General features: G+C 52.0%; 1 protein-coding gene across 1 annotated transcript in view; it reads right to left on the bottom strand.

The window, feature by feature from the left end:
* LOC311513125 (granulocyte colony-stimulating factor receptor-like) overlaps positions 1–11,869 on the bottom strand; it is a 30,528-nt gene extending 18,659 nt beyond the window's left edge. Inside the window, exons 1-3 of the mRNA XM_084614760.1 lie at positions 11,835–11,869; positions 8,716–8,828; positions 5,648–5,731 (exon numbers count right to left, since the gene is read on the bottom strand). Coding sequence (XP_084470886.1) covers positions 5,648–5,702 — 55 coding nt within the window. The 5' untranslated portion in view covers positions 5,703–5,731; positions 8,716–8,828; positions 11,835–11,869. The remainder of the gene's footprint in view (positions 1–5,647; positions 5,732–8,715; positions 8,829–11,834) is intronic.
* Positions 11,870–17,574: the final 5,705 nt, after the last annotated feature.

Raw genomic sequence — 17,574 nt, forward strand, 5'->3', positions numbered from 1 at the left:
ACTTCCTTGAAATCACATTGCAAAACATTTCAATAAAATGGCATTTCCGAGTGAAAACTGCTCCACTGAGAAGTATCCAGCCAACTCTATTAAACAGTGTGGACAGAGCAGAAGTTACTAGATGCAGAACCCGCTTGTGGGCACTAGGTGGGGCCAGGGGGAAGAATCCAGAGAGGCCTCAATAAGCTTTTTTTGTGAATTTGCTTCATTGAGGCTCTCATTAAATCCTAGCAGCTGCTTACTCCAACCAAAGTACAAGGACCTGCTTTGAGAACCCACCACTTTCAAGAGGGCATTTGTCCAAATGGAGGCAGTTTATGGCCTGTAACAGGGGTTCTCAACCTTCTTCTTTCTGAAGGGCCCCCTGCCCCGACATGCTATAAAAACTCCACAGCTCCCCTGTGCCACATCTTGTTTTCTGCATATAAAAGCCAAGGCTGGCGTTAAGAGGTAGCAAGCAGGGCAATTGCCCGGGGCCCCAAACCACAGGGGGCACCAAGAAGCTAAGTTTCTCAGGCTTCTGCTTCAGCCCCAGGTGGCAGGGCTCAGGACTTCAACTTTCCGCCCTGGGCCCCAGAGAGTCTAACGCTGGTCTTGTTTGGCAGCCCCCCTGAAACCTGCTTGTGGCCCCCAGATCGCTGGTTGAGAACCACTGGCCTAAAAGCTGGTGAAATCATGTCTACACCCTTGCTCAAGAATGCTACATATTTGCTTTGATCATTCTATAGGCGCTGGGACTAGGGGTACTGCTGCCCCCCTGGCTGGAAGCGGTTTCCATCATATGCAGGGTTTACAGTTTGGTTCAATGGCTCTTAGCAGCACCCCCGCTATGCAAATTGTTCCAGCTCCCCTGCACCAAGCATCAGCCACCCATTTACAAGAGCAAAGAGTCAGGCAAATTTGCATCCTGCTTTGCATGCGCCTAGCCTGGGGAAGGCAGAGAGCAGAAGGCTGGACAGAGGACACACGGTCAAGCCTTTAATAACAGTGCTGCCACGGAGCTACCAAAACATCTGTCTTGGAGCACGTCACAAAAGGATGCTCAGCAAAGTCCAATATCAAACCGCTAACGCGTGCCATCTTTCCAACCAAGTCATCGGATTGTTCCACAGGCCGTCTGGGAGAGGGAGAGGCAGGAGGGGGGTGAATTGAATTGAGGAAAAAGAAACAAGATTGAGGGCCAGATCCCCAGCCAGTGGCACTTGCAGCCATACGTCTAATAGGCGCACTGTGGGGCAGGGGAGGGACAATTTTTTCCCATTTGAGAGGGCCCCCAAAGGGAGCGGCATTGCAACCTGGAGCATGGGGGTCGCAGCGCCACTCCGCTTTGGCCTGCCCAGAGGAGCAGACGAGCTGAACCTGAGTGGTGCTGTGACCCAGTTCGCCAAGTTGCAGAGCCCAGAGTGGGGAGCCAGGCTCAGCCCCACAGGACAGGAGTCACCACAGCGGGGTCAGCGGGGGGTGGGCTCGCTCTCCAACCCAGCCGTGGCTGAGTGAGGTGCGGACGTGGAGGGCGAAGTGCTAGGATGGGACCACTTGGCGGCGAAGCCCGGGATCTCCCCGACTCATGCGTGTACCACGTGAAAAAAGTTTCCGGGGGCAAACTGGTGTCAATAGCCTGGCTCCACTCAAGTCAGCAGGGCCAGATCCCGAGCGGCTGTAAATGGCACAGCTCTGTTGAAGTCCATGGAGCTAGTCTGTTCACCCCAGCCGACAGTCACCCAGCTCTCTTTTGCGCAGTCGTCCGTTTCACAAGCAACCAGTGTTTGGATGACATGGAGAACCAAGGGGGTGACCACGTGCCCTTATTAAAGATCCCAAGCAGGTCATACAAGAATAGAGCATTAACCCAATGCAACCTTAGTTTGCCCCCCTTGCGTGTAATATGATACAGTCTTTAATTAAACAATCATATTTCCCCCCCAGCAGGCCCCAGGATGCAGTGCACAGGATTGTGAAAGAGGCTGTTGTCTGCAGGAGCCGGTCTCATTTGTTGAGGAAGTTGGAAGGTGTGCAGCAGTGAGGGAGAGGCCAGAGAACGGCTCAACTGTGGCCTGGTCCGAGCTACTGTTATTCTGGAATGCGTCCATTTCTGCCACGACCCCATTCTTTGGCCTACAGGGAATTACGGAGGTGTTTGACGCTGTGGCTCTGTTAACCAGATGCAAGGGGCTCCCAGTGTCCCCCCACTTCCCTCTTTTGGTTTTTCTCATTTCCCCCAAAATAAACAGAATTCTGCTCATTCTCTGAAACTTTGGAATTGATCAGCTGCGTTGTGGAAAAGTTATTGGGTCGCGTCCAAACCGACACAGCAACGTCATCCAGTTGAGTGGACGGGCCTTCCAAGTGTGGTCAATAAAGCGCACACACGGGGGGCTGAATTAAGGCGGCCTGAATTCTGGTGTTTCCTGATTTCTGCGTGCTTGGCTCTGTAACCTTCATAACACTCCCTGACTGTAATTTTTTTGAGTGTGTAATAGTACAAAGGGATATAGATGGTGTGTAAAAGCTTCCCTGCCTCTCAAAACAAAACCCTGCCCCCCACACACAATCCACCCCTGGGGAGCGGATGAGAGAGACAACAAACCCCATTATTGATGTCGCTTATGACATGACTGGAAGGCGCTCAGACTCTGCAGTGATGGGGATGGTGTAAGAATCTAGCTCGAAGAGGAGCTCAGATTAGATGGTCATAATGGTCCCTTCTGGCCTTCAGAGCCTACAAATAGACTATTCCCGCAGCCTGCCAGAGCAATGTAACCCTCAGCCAGACACATCCCCGGCGCCCGAGTGGTTTGGATGCGTTCCCTGGCCCTGAAACAACAATGGTGTTCTTTCCTCTCTCTGCACTGTTCACTTCAGCCAATCCGCTCCAGCCTTCAGTAGGGAATCGAGAACAGTGGCAGCTCCCACGGTGTCACGCGGAGAGAAGGCAAAGGGACCCCACTGCACCTGGCGGCACAAAGGGGCAGAGACAGCCAGCTCCCCTACCCTGTCTCCAGCAAGAGCAGGCGTCAGTGTCCATGACAGCCAGGCTGCCGTCCATCTTCACGGCAGCTGCCTGTGGCTCCCAGCGAGTGCCCGGCCTCTCAAGCGGGTAGGAGAAAGGATTAGCCGGCCGTGTGGGAGTGGGGCTGATCTCAGCATGGAGAGAGGATGCCAGGTCCTGTCACGCACATCCCTGCTCCTCGGTAGGCCGAGCCTGCCTGGGCGCAGACAGCCGGCTGGATTCAAGGCTCATCATCTCACCTGGATGAGAGAATTTCACAGCAGTGCAGGATGTTCTGTGAGCTCTACGAGGGTAGGATTGGAATGGGAAACAGCCATCAGCAATGAGCAGGGGTAACAGCAACAGACTGGAGACAACCTGCTGCCAGGGATGGGTAGCGATGGGGGTAGGAGCCTGTTCCCCAAAGCGCCACACGACTCCAGAGCGGGATCAGGGACTCACCACAGCCTCCTGCAGAGGTGGAGGAAGCCAGGAACTCCTAGTGCAGGTGGGAACATCCCAAGCACTGACCAGGAACAGGAAGGAGGAGGTTCTGACATGCGCTTTGCCTTTGACATCAAGAGGCTGCAGGGACAAGACACAACACGAGGGAAGATTTGCCCTCTGCTGCAAAAAGACCTGCAGGATCTGTAATGAGCACAAATGGTCCAGGCCGTACTTTTACCTCTCGTCTGAGAGAGCCCTCCGGCTGCACAGAGCCTCCTATGGCATCCTCCCAGGGTTCAGTACCAACGCCAAAGAAAAGCACCACCCATGTTTTCTGTGGAGATCTCCAGCCCAGCTTAGATTCTTCCAGGCATCTTAGCCCAACCCCAGGGACAGGTTCCCGGGGAGTAACTCTGCCTCAAGCGTTGACTGTTAACCAGAGCCCACGGCTGAAAGCAAACTCCCACTCAGCTCCTTCCACTTCCACTGTGTGTAATCAAAACAGCACAAACATTTCTTCCAAGACTAAAACCTTGCTCGCACGTGAAGAACTTGGAAGACTCTGTAACAGCAGCACCTGCCCTAACATTATGAAGAAGTCATAAAACAGATCGCATCAGACACTTCAGCATTCATGGGATTTGGAATGAGGCACACTTTTCGTTATACAAGTGAGGTACAAGGGCCACTTGTCTAACTCACAAGGGCACTGTGAGATTGGCCTTGGAAGAGGTAAAGCACTATGGGGCGATATTCACCCTGTGCAGAGGGCCGGCATAAGCTCCGTGCATCATCTACGTCCCTCCTGCGGGACTTACGAGGGGCAGAAGCTTGGTGATGGCCATCTGCACAGGGTGTGGGCCACCTTCTGCAAGTGACACATGGACTCTCAGCCTGGGTACATCCAAACTAGACCAATTTCCACCCTCTCAGGATTTGCCCCCCTCCTTTCAATGGAGCATGGAACCATGAACTTAAATCTCCTGAAATATTGTGATTGCTTAAACAAATCCCATGCGTTGCTGGGTAGGTGGGAATGGCATTCCTTCCCCCAGGAAACATGTCAATATGGCCTAATGGGGAAGAACTGACTTCTGTGGTAAGGCAGACTTCATTTGCCCACCGTCAGGGCCAATCTGGTGCCATTGGGATGCCACCTCCGGTCCGCATGATAATCCCAGCATATTTTTTCCACAAAAGAAGAAACCTTTCAGCGCTAATCAAAAGCAAATCCCTGTAGAGCCATAGAGCAGGGCTGGCCCTAGGCCAGTAACGTACACAATGTACCTTCTTGTTCAGAAAGACATGGGGGGGGGGCTTAAAATATGTAACAAAACAGCAGAATTGGCCAAGAGAAACAACACATCAGCAGCAAAGGGAGGTCCTGGAAATAGCAGTGATCTGTGGAAGAATAGCCATCACATTACTAAAGTATCTTGAGCTAGGAAAAACAAGCTTCACGGGGCTGTCAGTAGGTGTTAGGGCCAGAGGTGACCTGGTCCATCCGGTTCAGCCTCCTTCATTGCTCCCTGTGTTCAAGATATTTGCGCTCCTCTGAGTATTTCTCAGTCTCCCTGAGCCATGCTTTGGATGCGAGTCTCAGTGACTCCACTCCTGCACTTGGGAAAGGGATGGGGATGCAAAAGATAAGGTGGCCTTAAGCCAGTGGCTCTCAACTTTTCCAGATGACTGTCCCCCTTTCAGGAGCCTGATTTGTCTGGCATACTCCAAGTTTCACCCCACTTAAAAACTACGTGCTTACAAAAATCAGACATAGAAATACAAAAGTGACACAGCACACTGTTACTCTGAAAGATTGCTGACTTTCTCATCTTTACCATATAATTGTAAAATAAATCAGTTGGAATATAAATATTGTACTTACATTTCAGTGTATAGTACATAGAGCTGTATAAACAAGTGATCGTCTGTATGAAATTGTAGTTTGTACTAACTTTGCTAGTGCTTTTTATATACGCTATTGTAAAACTAGGCAAATGTGTAGATGAGTTGATGGACCCCCGGAAGACCTCTGCGTACTGCCAGGGCACTAGAAACACAACCTTAAGCCACCTTTGCACCTACTGTATCCTTGGGCTTGTTGCTTGGCCGCCGGTGTGAGTTAGAGCAACCTCTGGGCTGCTTTAATTTACACTCTGCTTCCCATTTTCCCCTCCCCCCCACTTGCCTCCTCCCTTCTCTCTTTCTTACCGGACCTGGAGATGCCAAGTGAGAAGATCCAGGACAGCATCAGATTCAGCCACATTCTTGTGAATTACAGCTTTGGTGGAAAACCTTTAAAAAAAAATAAATGGGGGTCGGGCAGAGAAAGAGGATAAAGGAGACCTGGGGGGTCTGATCCTGATCTCCCTTAGCCCAGTGTGAATCAGGAGTAACACCACGGAAGCCAGTTAACTTATCGCCCTTTCACACCAGTGTAAGAGGAGACCTTGGCCCTCAGAAAGCTTCAGACGTATCAGCAAGGCAACAGGTTTCAGCAAGAATTGCCTCCCAGCTCTGGGATAAGCTGGGCTAGAAAGTTACACACAGAAGCAGCTTTAATGCCACGAACCTGTAGGGATCACCCAGATACCATTATGATGGGCATGGTATAAGCCTAAATAAATCCAATAGCCACTTTCTGTCTGCCTCAGTTCTTCCCCTGTAAAATGGGGCTAATCCTCCCTCTCTCACACCCTGTGTCTCTCTGGGCTGTTTCGATTGTAAGTGCTTAGGGGCAGGGACTGTCTCTCACTGTGTGTTTGTACAAAGGGGCCCTGATCTTGACTAGGGCCTCTGGGTGTTACCGGAATACATCTAGAGTATACCAGGGGTCTCAAACACGCGGCTGTTATTTCCTGTGGCCTGCCAAGCTCCCCGCGCCCCCAGAGTTATTTCCTGTGGCCCGCCAGGCTCCCCTCCCCCTGCTCCCCCTCCCGCCAGCATGCCATGTCCCCATTCCTCTGCCTACCTGCAGGCGGTTTCCGCCGCCAAACAGCTGTTTGGACGCACTTAGTGCTTTCCAGGAGGGAGTGGGGAGGAGCAGGGAGCCGTGCGCCCAGAGGAGGAGGCGGAGAAGAGGCAGGGAAGGGGCGGGGATTTGGGGAAGGGGTGGGAAGAGGCAGGGCAGGGGCAGGGCCTCATGGAAGGGGTGAAGTGGGGGCAGGGCCGGGGGCAGAGCGGGGGGGGGGCGGGTTCAGTGATGTGGCCCTGGGGCCAATGTACTAGTCCTCATGTGGCCCTTGTGGTGATTCGAGTTTGAGATCCCTGGAGTATACAGAACTCCTCAGCAGTGGGGAGCGCAGGCCCATGGGATGCTCCTTGCTCACCGTCTCGCAGGGTGGGCTTGGGGGTTGGGGAAGCAGGGACAGTGATTTCACATCTGCCTCGATCCACCAGCCACGTGGAATTGGGTGCCAGCCAAGGAGGCATTTCCATGGTGCTGGGACGGCTCCCCTCAGGCTAACGAAGCCTGGAGCGGGTCTCCTGACACCCTGCACCGGGATGTGCATATGCCTTCAGGATCCCTATTGTAATTAAATGAATCACTAACATCCCCAGCTCAGACAGCAACGGGTTTAAACCTCCCTTCACTGAATAGCAGGCAGCTGCAGAACGTGGCTGGAGTGCTGGAAACACCCTTAGCCTCTTCCAAGCACTGCCCGAGGAGATGAAATGCTGCGGCTGCGTCTCTCCTACTGGCACTGACAGACCAAAGGCTGGACTGAAGCCACCCTTAGCTTAGCAAGCCCCTGGGCGCTTCAGTGCCTTTGGTCTTCCAGCAGCTTGCACGGGGACTAGATCCCACCAAGAGCTGGGACGTCAGAAAACCAGATCTACGCTCGGGATGAGAGCCTCGTCGTTGGGCTTCTGGTCTCTTTGCACTACAAGATCTGCTCACGCGTCTCTTCCCAGAGAGGTATTTGGGGTCGATTCTTTCCCCTCCGCCGGTAATAAAACTCAGTTTCAGACTCCAACAGGAAGCAGAGGAAATGCACTGGCCCTTGGGTGCTAAAGCTGGGGGGGGGGGAAGGGGATTAAAATCCAAGTCCAAAAGCAAGAGCTCTCCTGCTCCTTGCAGGAATTAAATTCTAATTAGAAGGAAGCTCTGTGAAGATGGGAGATTTGACTGAATGGCAAACTCCAGTTAGTACAGCAAGTACTAGCTCTTCAATGATTTTAAGAGTGATTACAGAGGAGAGTTTTATGGGCAACTAAGCCCAGACGTCTATTGAAGCTGTAGTCATGATAATAGTTTGCACTCACATGGCTCCTTTCTGCCAAGGAGAGCACTTCAGACACTAATTACAGACTCACTGCCCACCCCCGCACACCCTGGGAACTAGGGAAATATTATTACTCCATTCTTAGACAAGGAAGCGGAAGCCCAGAGTAGGGGGAAGTGACTTGTCCAAGGATGCTTGTTGAGTCAGTGGCAGAGGTAGGAATAAAACCCCAAAGCCCCTGGAGCCCAGCCCCAGCCGCTCCACAGCCCCAGACCACCTTGTATCCCTTCCAGGATGCTTAAGAACATTCGCCAGCCTTTTCAGCCCCACATCAGGCTCCTAAACGCGATTTAGGAACCCAGGGAAAACGGAGACGATTTAAACACAGAGCGAGGGGCTTTCCTTGGGGGACCCAAACCGGAACGTTTCTGCCGTTGTCTGAGGTTCAAAGAGGAAAATTCCAGTGCAGACGAGACCCCAGCTGGCTTCAGTGGGTTTTGAATCAGGCCCCAAGTGAGCAGCCCCAGGGAGGGGGAAGCCCTGGGTTCATTCTGTTTGTCCAGATGACTGCAGGTCACCAGGCCCCTCTGCCGTCCCCTCTGCATCACGGCGACGTGACCCAGCCGCTCAGCTCTGCAACAGGCTCACTCACCGGTCCCGAGAGGAGCAGCAACGCCCTGTGCTCTCCCACCCTCCGATGCAGCCAGCGCTCTTACCTCACCCCCACAGCACTGCTCCCGCTCCCTTCCCGCCAGCGAGCCTCCCTAGGGTTGGGCCTGGAAAAGCTCTAACCGCTCCCACAGCCAGCATCCTGCCCCACCTCCTACACCACCACCTGGTGGGTAAAGCTGGGGTTGGAGCAGCTGGTTGCTCCCCCATAGCTAGCACTCCCAGGCCATTCCTTACTGCCCCTCCTTATGGCACCAGAATATCTGCCTCCCCCCCTCCCCCCAGCCAATGCTCTTGCATCTTTCCCTGCACCGACCTCCCACTGGGGGAAGGTTGATTTTTGAGAAGTGGGATCTCTCCCATAGCCCATTCCAATGGGGTTACCTGCTAGGAACAGTCAGGATCAGTGAGAGGAGGGGTTCTTCCTAAAACCGGTGCTTTCCCATCATTATCCTACAGCATCAGGTACCAAATGCACTTTTCCCTCTGGTTTGCTGCTGGAAATTAAAAGAAATGGGATGCACACGCCATGTAACATGAGAACTGGCTAATCCACGCACATATCATCTTGGCCGGGCCCCAGAGTTAGACATAGACAAATTAAATGTCAAATGAGCGGCCTCACCGGCCAGACATTACCAGCGAGGGGTGTGCCCTTGCCCCTGTGCAAAGAGACCAGCCCTCAATCAAAGGCTGCTCAGAACCAGCTCGGTAAAGTGCTTTGGGATCCTTTGGAAAGAAAGGCGCTGCACAGATGAGCCTTACACTGGAGACGCAAAGGGACGAATTCAGAGGGGATGGGCAGACAGGTGTCAGTATGGCCAAGCTAGTCCTAATGCAAGGGACAGCTCATAGCTGATCATTATTTGAATTATACCAGCATCTCAAGGTTCCAGGCCAAGTGCCGAACCCCATTGCACTAGGCACCGTATAGACACAGCTCCTGCCCTGAAGAGTTTATGGTCAAAACAGAAGGCACAGATTGGTGTCCCTCATTTTGCAGATAGAGGACTGAGCCCCCACCCCCGAGAGATCAAATGACTTGCCCAAGGTCTGGCACATCGTCAGTAGCACAGCTGGGAACTGAACCCCAGCAGGCTGAAGCCCATCCCAGGGCCCTAACCACAAGACCAGCCTGTTAGCACACCAAGAGCTACTTCACATCCCCTCTGAATCTGGTCCAGTGACACAGCTGAGCTCTCGCCCCCAGGTCCAGTGGAAGCAATTCTACTGCTGATGATTTTAAAGCTACTTTTCTGCCCTTTATTTCGCTTCTTACATTTTTATGAGCAAACCTCCCTCTTTATGGGGGAAAGAAAAGCACACAACAAAGAACAATACAAACCCCAGGAAATAACTACTCTGATATTTCTATCCCGCCCGGGGAGGGGGGGGGGAGAGACAAATCACTTACAATTAGAACGACAGGCAATAACAAAGCCCCGTCAATTAAAACGCGGCGGCGCGAGGAGCGAATTTTAAACATCCACCAAGGATTGGGGCAGGATATTACCTAGTCCCCAATCAAAGATTAAGTCTTCAGCGGAAGCCATAAAGCTACAAAGGCAGCAGCTTGATGAGAAGCACAAGGCGGCTCAGTCACTCTGCTGGGATCCGCAGCTTTGTGACAAACGGATAATCGTGGCTGGTAACGATGCTCCCTGTTTAAAACTTCTGTGGGCTGGGGGCAGATGTGGAGCGCTGGTGGCGGGGACTGGGGTTACGGAGCCCGGGAAGGCACATTACAGGGATATTATGCAGGAGAATGGAGAGATGTTTCTGTCCTAATGTTATTCCTCCCGCAGAAGTTTGTGTCGGCTGAGGACTAATGTGTACAGGAGCTGAGCCCCTGGGATTCCCATTGAGATGAGCAGAAGCATTAGGTGCCCCCCTGGGATTCAGAGGTGGCAGGAAACTGCTGCACTATGCTAACTCCCCCTATTGATTTTACATGAAAGGCGCTCAGATACCACGGTGATGGGTGCCAGAGTAAGACCCCAAGATAGGTGAATTGCCAGGGCCAAATTCTGCCCACAGTTATACCTGGGTAACCCCGTTGGGGTGGCAGGGGCTGCAGTTCAACCTTGGGATGCAGCCTTAAACACCATCACCCACTTCACAGCAATGATCAGCCACTGAGAAATCCGACCTAGACCCACCCTAGCAGTCGACGGGCAGCAGCTGTCCACAACCCTGTCCTTCAACAGCACAGACACTCCCTGTGTGACCTTGGGCAGGCCACTTAGCCTTTCTGTGCTTCAGTTTCCCCATCTGTACCATGATGGGGAGATCACTGCCCTACCTCACAGGGATATTGGGAGGATAAATATTGTGAGACGCTCAGGTACTATGGTGGGGAGGGGGGGTCAGATAACTACCCCAGAGGGTGGGACTTACTGTGCCTACTCAATAAACCGCACCTAATGTAATTCTTAATGGCAGAATGACCCTGGCCATCAGCTTTGGGGATCCAGAGGATGGGGGTCCTGGGGGCATGGCAATCTGGGGAAGACGTAGCTTGGAGTTGGGTGTATACAAGGGTGGGTGAATTGGGCAGATTCAGAGGGGGGCTGATTCAAATGCGTCTCTAAGTGAGGCAGAGCTCTTTGGGGAGGAGATGGGGGCTGATGGGCACAGATTCCTCGGGAGAGTCTGGTGCTCTTTGCCTGGATGGGATGCGGTGCTAGGAAAACCTCCCAGCAGCCCTGATCGCAGCCAGAGGGAAATCAGAGAAACAAACCAGCAAAAGTCACATTTTAGCAAACATCAGAGATTGAAGGGCCACGGGCACTTGGGAGGGGCAGGGAGGCGGCCAGATTCAACGGTGGGTTTCTTTCTTTCTTTCTTTCTTTCTTTCTAATTAAACTCCAAACCACTAAGTTTCAGATCATTTCCTCCTCTTCTAACACCCCCCCATACTTCTCCTACTAGAGACACACATTCCACCTAATACACACCTACAGCTCCCAAAATACACCCCCCTCTCAGTCACACTGGATATTGACATGCCATTTACAAATAGTTCATGAAGGGTTAATAAATTCAACTGTTCTGGAGTCCAGCCTGTTGTTTATAACCGCAGCTTAGAACTGCCTATAACACTTTCTATTGATGTGGCAATAAGCAGCTAGACCACAGCCGACTTCTGTTGGCTACATATTTATAAGAGCGATGAATCCCTTAACAACCCTTTTAGGAATGGAGGTTTAGCCTTAACTTAAGTGTAACCCACACTTCTAATAAGAGAAATGGATGTCTGTGCCTAACAGAGACCCATATTCTCTCTCTCACACACACACACACACTCTCTCCCTCGCTTCTCCTCCTCACCCATTCACAGACTTTGCTACATTCATTCCGTTTTCTAGCAGCCACCAAGACATTTGCACACTCTCCTGGCAGGTGCAGCCCAGAGCTCCTAGCCCCGAGCTCTGCATCCCTCACACCCTGGATCTGCCAACACTTTCTTCTGTGGACAGTGTCGGTTTAAAGGCAGCACTTACCTTTGCTGCTCTCTGGGTAGAGTTGTCAGTGTCCCCCCAACAGAGGAGATTGCAGCCCCTGAGCTGGGGCTGCCGGGCTCCCTCTATAAATACCCCCACATGCAGCCCACAGGGGACAGTGAGGAGGGGGCTTCTCAGACTATAGGTTTAAAGCAGCAGGGCTGGGTGCGAGGGTGGGGAGTAAATCTCGGCCCCGACCAATCAATATAAAGAGGAGGAGACTACCAGGGATGAGCAATTTCTTCTGCTGAGCATCACCGAGCAGCTTCCTGGGTTTGCGCACCCGGGCACAGCCCAGGTTGGGGGAGAGCCGCCCACGCTCCGGAGTTGTGCTCTGCAGCCGCCAGGTGCTTTTTCCTCTCGTCTGTCCTGCGAACACCACAGAAGGGCAGGTAGTTAGCTCCCTCTTACAGGCTCTGATCCCACTTCCCAGGGAACCAGAGCTGCATCCTGGCCAGACTCCCAACGGCCTCATTACCCCGACCTCTCCTGAATTGCTCCCAGGGGGCTGAGCTGGACACAGGAGTTTCCTTCCCTTCCTGGCCTAAGCCGTTCGGGACAAGCACGTCACTGGGCTCCATATCCAACCCCCTGTGCAGATCAGCGCTGTCTTTGTCCCAGGCTTTGGGTCAGCCCATTCTGGGATGACGAGGGTTCAGCTGCAAAGGTTGGATTTGGATCTGACCTTGCCCAGAGTTTGGGGATGACCGGCCGACCCCTAGTGTTCAATTCAGGGCCTTAAACAGCTGTTCCCCCCTCTGCCTCCGAGGTGGGGGAAGTGGTCCCAGTGCAGTGTGCAAAGCTGTTTCCACCCTCACGGCCTTCGCCCCATCTATCCACAGAGCGCGCCTGGTCCCTGGGTCTCAGCTGTAGTGATTATACAGGGGGTAGCCAAGCCACTTCCAGAGCACCTCCCTCCTGGTATGGGGCAGCCCAGCTGGTGCCCCACCTGCAGTTCCCTCTCCTCAAAGCTCCTCCATAAATGCCACCCGCTTGGCCAATAAAGCCCTGGGTTATCACAGCCCTTCAAAACAAAGCCCTCAGCATTCAGCCCTTCGTCCTTCCCCACTATTCAGCGAGTCCTGTCCGCCTGGCTGTGTCTACACTGCACACTAAGCTCGGGTTAGACTCAGATTTGAGCCCAAGCCCCCCCGCTTCCATCCACACACAACTCAGTCTGACTTGGGTCAGCAAGCACTCAGGACCTGGGTCCTAGGACCCTGCTTGGGGGCAGGGGTCAGAGCCCGAGTCTTGCTGTGTCTTGCTGTGTCCAAGCCCTGTCATTTTGCAGTGTGGCTACAGCTCAAGCCACAGACCTGAGTCAGAAGGGCCATGCAGTGCAGAGTGGATGCCTTGGCACGGCTGTGAGAGACGGGTCCAGCAGCGGTAAGCCCAGGTTTACAATGCAGTGTGAATGCTCAAGCACAGGCTTGGAAATACCAGCTCTACGAACCCAGCTCCAACAGATCCAGGTTTAATGCAGTGTAAACTTATCCAAAGGGTCTCCCACAGCAGGAGCCTGCCTGCTCTCTGCTAAAGTCTCTATTGCACTCCCCAGTCTGCTCCCTTATCTATCCCAGAGGGCTGATTGAGTCACATGATCCAGAGAGGCAGATTTAGAATGTCACAGGTGGGGTTGAGCCCCATCTCCTCTTAAAGGACCAGCCCTGTGACAAAGGATTCTTTACAGAGGCTGCTGGACACAGACTGACGCCAGATTGCTCCCTGGCTCCTGGGTTGTACTGCCTGGTGCTAACAACTCAGGCTCTCCTAAGTCCCAGCCATGCTGGGCCTCCAGCCCACTTTTAGGGCAATTCCTCTCAAGTTAGGGTCTGTTGTCCACGATCCAGTGTCCCCTCCTTCCACCACATGGGCAACTCAACAACAGTTAATTCCCTTGGACTCCACTGTGTTCTGCAGGGATGAAGATACCCACTGCAGAAACAATCCCCGTCCCACATCTACCACTTCTGACTGGAACCCGAGAGGGGTGGGACCTGTTCTGCATGGGCTGTAAAGGCAGAGCAGAGAAAACAGACAGGTGAGAAGAGATTCTTAAGCATTTCCCACCTGATGTAGAGTTTATGGACAGATCCCAACATTTTGTAGGCACTCGGGCCACAAAAGGGAAAGGCTCAGCTAGACTTTACTTTGCAGAGTTTCCTGAGCCTTAACAGTGGCCCATGGTTCTGTCCAGACGGCTGCTCTCCCAACGCGAGCTTTGGGCCTCTAGAATTAGTTGTGTATTGGTGCCCCGCTTTACCTAGAACTTCTATCAGAAGAAAGGCTGGCAGGTGACAGAGGCAGCCACACGAACTGCCATGCCCGGAAGTTGACACTCTGCTAATTTCCAACCACACATGACTAGCGAACTTCGCCAGCCGCACATCAGTAGGGGGGCTGCGTGGGATGCAGAGTAGACTTTGAACATCCCTATAAAGCCAGGGTGAATAGTACAGCTGGTACCATGGAACTGCTAGGTAACAAGGGGAGCTGAGAGCTGTATTTCACAGCTAAAGTCTAATCATTCAGGGGGCTGGCTGCATAAAATACAGAAGGCTGAGAAAAACAGCTCCAGCGTTTAGCAAATGCATGAAAATGATCAGTGTCTAGGTGTGAATTATCTCTGGAAATAATCGATAAGCTTGGCATGGGTTTACTGGCTGAGGAATTCCCAGCAGATCAAATCCTGGAGATCCTAAGGGGACAGAGAGCCAGACAGAGTGCGCACACAGGAATTGCCAGGCTGGATCAGACCCAAGGTCCATCTGGTTCAGTATCCCATCTCTGACAGTGACCAGCCCCAGATGCCATAGAGTAATGGTTCTCAACCGGAGGAAACGTACCTCCAGGTGATACGCAGAGGTCTTCCAGGGCGTACGTCAACTCATCTAGATATCTGCCTAATTTTACAACAGGCTACATAAAAAGCACTAGTGAAGTCAGGACAAACTAAAAAATTTCATACAGACAATCACTTGTTTATACAGCTCTCTACACTATATGCTGAAATATAAGTTCAGTATTTATATTCCAATTGATGTATCATATAATTATATGGTAAAAATGAGGAAGTCAGCAAGTTTTCACTACTAGTGGGCTGTGACACTTTTGTATTTTTATGTCTGATTTTGTCAGCAAGCCATTTTAAGTGAGGTGAAACTTGGGGTAAGCAAGACAAATCAGACTCCTGAAGGGGGTATAGTAGTCTGGAAAGATTGAGAGCCACTGCTGTAGAGGAAGGTGTAAGAACCCCACAGTAGCAGATCTGGGATAATCTGGCCCCCTCATTGGATCTTATCCTGTCCCCTAATAGTTAGAAACTGGCTTAAGCCCTGAAGCCTGAGGTTTAATATCCCTTCTGAACTTTTTATCCTAATTAATTATGATAGATTTGGGGAGAGATTTCACTCAGACCCAGGTAGATATAGGCAGTGTAATTTGAGACACTTGGGACCTGATTCTCAGTACCCCTGTTCCAGGGCATGGCGGGGAGCTGGATGGGAGTGGCTTTAAACCGCCTTGCTGCTTCCCATATTCTGTGGAAGGGAGGGTGGGAGAGTAATTGAGTTGGGCCTGGTCTACACTCAGATTTTACACCAGTCCAACTAGTTCTGCTAGTAGTGTGTCCACACTCAGGGGAGTTGTGCTTTAACTCTATCACTCTACTAAAGGGGTGCAATTTGTGCGTGTAGACAAGATCTTGGATATTTTCCCAGGGGACACGGCTGTTTCTATAGCGACGGTGGGACAATTGTGGGCTTCCTCAGTGAGGATTACTGACCTGTACCCCAACCTGTGATTGATGGATTTGACTTCTAAGACAGCATGTTAGACTAGCAGAGGGGAGCAGACAGTTGCAACACCTGATCCCACAGGCAGAGACAGGCAAGGACTTCACTGCATAAGAGGTGGATGCAGGGAGGGGTTACACGGTATAACTCACGCGCATTCACGCTCTAGCAGTAAAATCCTAGTGGAAACAAGGCACCTGTGGTTTTTGCCATGAGGGGCCCACCCTGCGCGTGGTTGCCCTCAGCTTGCTACTTTGTGGTAAACACGACAGGGCCTTGTCTACACTAGGATTTTGCAGCAGAGGAGCTAATACACATTAGACAGTAAAAACACACCTTTCTTGGGCAGTGAAGACAAAACCATAGTCCTGAGAGGAGCGATTACGAGCCACTGAAACTGAATGAGGCTTTATGAGACACTGTCAGAGACTGTAGCCTTCTCAATGGCTCCAGCTGAGATCCCTTTGAACTGGGTGGGTCAGATGGACAGAAGAGGCTATTTGAAAGACCCTCGAACTCACCGGGTATGTGTACGCTACTGAGACTATATGGCTAGTAGAAGCCACCTACACCGACAGAAGGGCATAGGCGGTTGGTGTAGGAACACCACCAGCCCAAACGACGTAAGCAATCTTCCATCAACAGAGCTGTGTCGACATGGGCTTTTTTGCCAGCCTCACAATTTGGTTGGGGGGTGTGGGTTTTGCACACCTCTGACTGGTGGAGCTATGCTGCTATAACTTTCAGTGTACGCCAAGCCGCAAGAGGTTCAGAGCTGGCTGGGAGAATGCAGATTTGTTCTTCCCGTAATTTAAGAGGCACGCCTGTCGGCCTTATTTGTAGTGAGGTGAGGAAACAGGGAAGGTTCCAGAACCAATTAGGAACTTTCTGGAAACAATTAAGGCAAGCAGGTTGATTAGAATACCTGCAGCCAATCAAGAAGCTGCTAGAATCAATTAAGACAGGCTAATCAGGGCACCTGGGTTTAAAAAGAAGCTCACTTCAGTTTGTGGTGTGCGTGCGAGGAGCTGGGAGCAAGAAGCTGAGAGTGAGAAGGTGTACTGCTGGAAGCTTACGCTCAAATAAATTTGTTAGTCTCTAAGGTGCCACTTTTCTTTTTGCGAATACAGACTAACACGGCTGCTACTCTGAAACCAAGCATTATCAGACATCAGGAGGAAGGTCCTGTGGTGAGAATAAAGGTGGTGTTGGGAGGAGGCCATGGGGAAGTAGCCAGGGAGTTGTAGCTGTCACGCAAAGCTGTTACAGAAGCCACTGTAGACATCTGCAATCCACAGGGCCGTGGGCTAGAACCTGGAGTAGAGGGTGGGCCCAGGTTCCCCCCAACTCCGTACTTGATAGTGGAGGAGTTGAACTGGACTGTGGGTTCCACCAGACGGGAAGGTCTCTGGCCCGTTCCCCGATCCACTAGGTGGATCAGCAGAGACTGCGGGGATTGTTCTTCTTTTCCCCATGCTGGACAGTGATGAGGCTGAGTGAACGGCAGGTTTGAGCCACGAAAGTGGCCAAACTGAGGGCTGCCGTGAACCTCTGAGGCGAGAAAATCCGCCAATAAGTGCAGGACCCACCAAGGCAGAGGAGGAACGTGTCACAGGCCCCTAATGGGGTTTTTAAAGATGCCTAACGCCATCATTAGGCGCCTAAAAACCTGGCCCAAAGTCCCTGAAGCTGGATTTTGGATCAAGATAGGAACTGCGAGCTCGGACCTGTAGGCTATGCAATAGCTCTCCTGCTTTGCGGACAGACCCCACTGAATGCATTGCTAACTCAAGTGGGTTGTGATACACGTTGCGTACAAGCGTTGGGTTGGGTTTCTGGGCATCCACACCCACTGCTAACTGGGTCTGAAGCACTCCAGCTCTCCCAATTTAACAGAACTTTTAGCCAAACCACATTCTTTCTGCCCCAGGTTACAATTGTTCTGA

This window comes from Lepidochelys olivacea, assembly GCF_965140295.1.
Source record: "Lepidochelys olivacea isolate rLepOli2 genome assembly, chromosome: 25".
Taxonomy (NCBI): Eukaryota; Metazoa; Chordata; order Testudines; family Cheloniidae; genus Lepidochelys; species Lepidochelys olivacea.